At 40.6% G+C, this 5,929-nt stretch overlaps 1 protein-coding gene across 1 annotated transcript; it reads left to right on the top strand.

Annotated features, from left to right (window-relative positions):
* Positions 1-449: 449 nt before the first annotated feature.
* LOC104402324 (SLAIN motif-containing protein 1-like) lies at positions 450-4,761 on the top strand (the record flags this gene model as incomplete). The annotated part of the gene is made up of 3 exons (XM_010010171.1): positions 450-595; positions 2,519-2,668; positions 4,423-4,761. Coding segments are annotated over exons 2-3 (400 nt in total), but the record flags the coding sequence as incomplete, so codon positions are not given.
* Between the last annotated feature and the right edge of the window lie 1,168 nt (positions 4,762-5,929).

Genomic DNA, 5,929 nt, shown 5'->3' with positions numbered 1-5,929 from the left:
GTTAAGCGTCTTTTACTGCTGTGTCTCTGAACTCCTATAACTGATACTTTAACTGCTAATTCAATTGTGTGATGATTGATTGCCATGAACAATTCCTTGAAGAGCACTACAAATTTAATCTGTGTTTCTTTATTAACTGTAGTGGGGTTTACTTCCTCTGTTACTTTGTGTGTTTACAGTCAGTGATGCATGTGATGAATGTATACCAAAATGGTATATACATAGAAAATGGCAAACAAGACATTTGCTAGAAAACTTTTGGAGCACGCTTAAATGTAGAAGATTGTGCTGATCCTCTATTTTGCTGCTGAACTATGACCATTATTTTCCTTTTGCTATAAGCAAAAAATGTCTAATGAACAGATTAAGATGAGATGATTTTTCTCTTTAACAGCACTAATGGAACATCTGTTTTTTTCCCCCTCCTCCTTCACATTTGTAACAGCTAGCCGATGGCGGAACCTCTTCTCTACACCTGTCTCCTTGGCTTTTCCCTATAGTCCCGTTGCAAGACTCACCCCATATACCAATGGCTTTAACAGTCCCAGCTTCTCTAAAACCTCCAGTAAAGCAATACTAACACCTGAACGGACAGGTAATACTTATCTTTTTATTGATTTATGGTGCTTACAAAATTGCTTGATTTAATCTAATCTCCCTAGCATGTAACAGCAATGCACTGTTTGGACGATTGCATATAGCCTCTCACCTCAGAGGAAGATGTTTTTAAAAAAACCTAAAGTGTGGCAATTAACTAGCAGTGTAGGTTATCTTCTGTGTTATGCAGCATGTCATAGGAAAGTGATGCTACTAAACAGAGCCTATTTCTCAGTAATGATTTACCTGAGAGTATAGTTGCGACTGTGTCAGCTTAAACAATCTCTAGCTTTGCCTGCCCTTTACTGCTCATTTCTGCTCCACTGTGCCCCTTCCTTCTGTCTACAGAAACATTGGTACAGCTGTGTAATGAAGTAGCAGGGAGCATTTCTCTGCAATGAAAATAGGCAGCAGAATCATGGCTGTTTTCAGACTGATATTGTTTAAATAACAAATCCAAGATTTATTTTATGTTTGCCACTGGTTTCAAGGGGACACAAGAGTTTAGGAAAGAAGCAAACTTTCTGTGGGCTGTAATTGCAGGAAGTTGCATTTTTCCTTCTTCATTACAAGTATCAGGCGTCAGTTTGTATCTGTGACTAAACTGCAGTGGCAGCAGAGAAAATAATCTTGGGAAGAGACATTAAAATTTTATTGCTGGCAGGAGCAGGCATGGTCTAAGGAAGGTTAGCTTCAGTGTCACCCTGATCTCTGCCCACAGTTCTTTACAATATGTGAATCAGTGCAGAAAGCCCTGTTTTAAGGCATATAACAGCAGGCACTGCGGGTGAGATACAGCTCCAGACTGAATGACTGGTGTAGATGTCTATGTGAGCAAGATGTCTAAGCTCCCCTATTCGATGGGATGTAGTTTAGTACCTAAATAAAGGCTATTTGAGATACCCTCAGGTGTCTTGTCTAGCTCCCCACTGTTGCACCAAACAGGCACAGCTGTTACTACCTCTGCAAAGCCTGGCGGACCATTGTAACTTGCAAATTTTAGAAAATCAAACACATTTACTCCTTACAATCCTTCCAAAGCAAAGTAATCCCATGCATGTTCTTTTCTGTTGGAGATACTATTAGAGAACAGCTGAATTTAAGATGAATTTTAGGTGGCTGCTTTCATCAGTGCTAGAGGATGCAAACACATCTGTGATACGAGCACAACTGGTGAGCCACATAGCCACAGTGGTTCTCACCTTGCAGGCGTCTGTGGCCCCTTGGTGATCCAGAGGTTATTAGAAAGCAACTGACTGTTTTATTGGAAGAATTCTTCTTTAAAGTTGGACAACAACTAGGTCATGCAACTAACTGCAGGTAGAATCCAGACCCCTCTCCAAAAGGTTGCTCTCTGAAGGGGCAATGCTTTCTCTGGTGCTGCATAATGTTTAGTCTTAATTGTTTTTGTCATTGATTTGTCTGATGATTATAGCGAATTAAAAAAACAAAAACAAAAAAAACCAAAAAAAACCCCCCCAAAAAAACCCCAGCAAAACTTAGGTAAATTACTCTGAGATGGAATCTGAGTACTGCACAGAAGTTGTTGACACATACACACTTGCTTTTCAGAACAAAGTAGGGAGAACCACAGTCCCATAAGAAGTATTCAAATGCAGATGTGTTTAGACTATGCTAACTAATCTGAGCTCAATCAGAACCATACTGGGTAAATTTTTCATTTCTGGGCTATGTGATGCTATTTTGGGAAAAAGTAGAGGAATTCATGATCCATTACTACTCTTACAATGTCTCACAAGAATCAAAACCCTTTTGCTAATTTAGTGGATTGCACTACACTTCTGAAAGTTTTTATCTGTTATGCAGAAAATATTTTAAGGTACTCTAACATAAAGGGCAGATAGTGAATGAAAGATGTACAGATGCAGTCACAGACTAAAGGTTATGCTTTCTTACATAGGTTACCTTTCTAGGAGTTCCCCTTTGAGCCCACAGTCGTCAATAGACAGTGAGCTGAGCACCTCAGAGTTGGAGGATGATTCCATCTCCATGGGATACAAGCTGCAGGACCTCACTGATGTTCAGATCATGGCTCGTCTACAGGAGGAGAGTAGGTGCCTTTTGTTCATTTTCCAAAGCAGTTTGAGGAAGATTTCCCGTAACAGTCAAAACTGCTCCAGTCTGGTCTCAGTCAAGTGGATCTTTCTTAAATATTGTCGCCTCTTGGGTCACAGATGGAAAAACTCTTCACCTGCAGAGAAGGTGTTCATGTTGGTGGGTTCAGGTTAATAGTACTGGATCTCCCAACACTTGATGCTTACGTTTTATGGGATTTCAACAGGTGTAGCTCCATACCTGTTGAGTGCATTTAGATTTAGAAGATTTATGATGTCTTACCACATTAATTAAAATAATTTTATTTCTGGGAAGGGAAGATGCTAAAACATTTTTTTTACACATGTGTTTTATGAGAAAGGTAAAAATAAACAGCTCTCTTGGATTTCCTTGCCTCTACTTTGCTTTTCTTAATTGCCAGATGAATTTTTAAATTAATTTCCCTTTAAATCCTGAATTGGGGCATTTAAAGTTAGCGTTTTGGTTTGAGACTAGTTACTATGCACAAATCTGAGCCCAAAAGCTTGTTTGACATAGATTTTAGTTTGGCTTGACAGTAATTTTGGAATATGTCTCTATTCATAAATAAAGGGCATTTGACTTAGAAGTCACTCAGTAAGTGCAGTATCTTTCTCACTTCCTATGAATATCAAGTAAGACATCAAGGAGGACACGATGAGATGAAAAACAAGAGAAATTCGGAGATGGTGACTGAAGGAAAATGCCAAGTAATAAATGATTAAATAGAATAAAAATAGAATGTGAATTAAAAATTAGAGCTGTGGTCTGGCTACAGCAACCAGACAGAACAGGCTGGAGTGATCACTTGTGAGCAGTTGAACTTGTTGAGCATCTGGTGGCACTCGTTATGTTCAGGAGAGAAGTTAGCAAGTGTGAGACTTTCCAAGATAGCTGAATTCTCTCTCAGCTGGCAAATGTGTGTGGTTACAGCTGGGAAAATTTCTGATATTATGTGAAAGTTATAATAACTAAAAAAAAAATAAAATGTTGACTATCAAAAATACAAAGAACTGCATTACTTAAATGCCAGCTGCATTCATCTCCTTCAGATTGAAGTGTAAAAAAGACTCAGGTCATTGGTAAACTGGAAGGAAAAATACTCTTTTCTTCTCATCTCTGTCAGGTGTAATGGTTGTATCTCATCCTTGTAGTAGCAGCTAGTATAGAATGTTTGGGCACATGACAGTTGTTGTCCACTTAATCCTATGGAAGGTCATAGTACTATATGTGCACACAGGTATGCTCCCTTCAGTGCTGCGGATAGAATCTCCCATTTGAGGGTGGGGCAGAACCATATTAAGAAGTTTCCATTATGAGGCAAAGACATCTGTCAAAGATGAGGGCTTTTTGTACATCTAGGAAAGCTGTTTTCTGCACTATTGACAGTTACTCAGCTCCTGGAAATGTGATGTATATCCCCTTTTTCTCTGGCTGCTGAGCAGCTAGGAAATGGGGGGTTGTACAAGGGGTGTGGATGTTTCCCTCTTGCTTGATGTGGAATAAACATACTTTACTGGGGCAGTGCTAATAGTGGGATGGTTTTCAAACCCAGGTGATCTGTGAAGGAGGTGGTACGATGCATACCTGTCTAAAAAGCAGCTGTGCTACCACTAAGCCTTGTCTTGCTAGCAGGAACTAATTCTGGTTCAGGGAGGTTGGAGAGCCAGAACTTTTATGTGGGTTACTCACTTAGCAGAAGCTGAATCATTCCCTTCTTGGAATTTACAGGCCTTAGGCAAGATTATGCTTCGACTTCAGCATCTGTGTCAAGGCACAGTTCCAGCGTCAGTCTGCATGCGGGAAAGAAGGGGACATGCACTGACCAGGAGTACGATCGCTATAGTCTTGAGGATGAGGAAGAGTTTGACCACCTACCACCTCCCCAGCCACGGCTGACTCGCTGCTCCCCCTTCCAGAGGGGGATTCCTCACTCACAGACTTTCTCCAGTATCCGGGACTGCAGGAGGAGCCCTACCTCCCCACATTTCCCTTCAAATACTTATCAGCAGCCCTACTACTCTCCTCAAGCCCAAACTCCAGAGCAACAGCCAAATAGGATTAATGGAGGTGGGTTGCATGCTTTTCTGAGAAACGGTCTTTTCTCTGTGCAAAGTGTCGGTGCTATTTTAAAGATTAAGTTGTGTCAACAGAGTGAATTGCGTTTGGTGTTTGTCAGATAGATCAGCCCCTGAATTGTGACAAGCAATTTAAGCCTGTGCAAATGATTGAGGTATTTGTCATTTGCTGCAAAGTGCAGTCTGTGATCTGGTCATAAAAGTTGTTGCTTTAGTCTGTAGTAAAGTGCTACAAGGGTGACCACAAGTGAAGAACAGAGAAAAAGGAAAGAAGAGCATCTTTTAGCAGCTTAATAGGTAGGTAGAATAACTGATTGGGCTTTTGAGCATGGCTAGTGCATGTCCATTGTGGCTATAGTAAAATACAAAACAGGGTTTTCAGATTTTCATTTCTCATTCTTTTTCCTGACTTTGCTGTTAATTCAGTGAATGCACAATGAGTGTGTACAGCAGGAGACAGCGCCGTCCTGTTCCAAGTCTGGTAGGACAGGCTATAAAAGTAGTGGGAGATAATGTCACTCCCAAACTATTCTGAGCCATTGCTGCTTTTTGCACTGCATTTAAGATTTATTCCAGAGTCTCTGGAAGATTTGTCTCTCAGTGCTTACTCAAGACTTACGTTTTGCTCCATTATTGCTGTTACCTTCCTTTCGTTCCTTGTTATGATCACAATTTTCTTCCTCCTGCTGTGTCTTACTTTCCCCAAGCTAATTCAAAACAGTCAGTTTTCTGTCAGGGTTTTGTTTGTAAATTACAGGTTACAGCTCACACTTGGGCCAGAAAATAAATGTTTTATTCAAAAAATCCCACAAAGTTGCTATTTATAGAGCACTACAGGTATGCATGTTGCTTTCCTAACAAATATGGCATGACAGGTTGGTGCCAAAAGCACTTGCATTCAAAATAAGACCTGTATAATCGACAAATGACAGTATGTAAATCAGAGAATCATAGAATAGTTTGTGTTGGAATGGACTTCAGAGGTCATCTTGTCCAACCCCGCTGCAATGAGCAGGGACATTTTCAACTAGATCAGGTTGCCCAGAACCACATCCAGCCTGGTCTTGAATGTCTCCAGGGATGGTGCATCCACCAGCTCCCTGGGCATCCTGTGCCAGTATTTTACCACCTTCATTGTAAAAAAGAAGGCTGACACTAAC

The sequence above is a fragment of the Nestor notabilis genome, unplaced genomic scaffold (assembly GCF_000696875.1).
Source record: "Nestor notabilis isolate BGI_N333 unplaced genomic scaffold, ASM69687v1 scaffold32332, whole genome shotgun sequence".
NCBI classification, from domain to species: domain Eukaryota; kingdom Metazoa; phylum Chordata; class Aves; order Psittaciformes; family Psittacidae; genus Nestor; species Nestor notabilis.
This window is presented reverse-complemented; position numbering and strand designations above follow the sequence as displayed.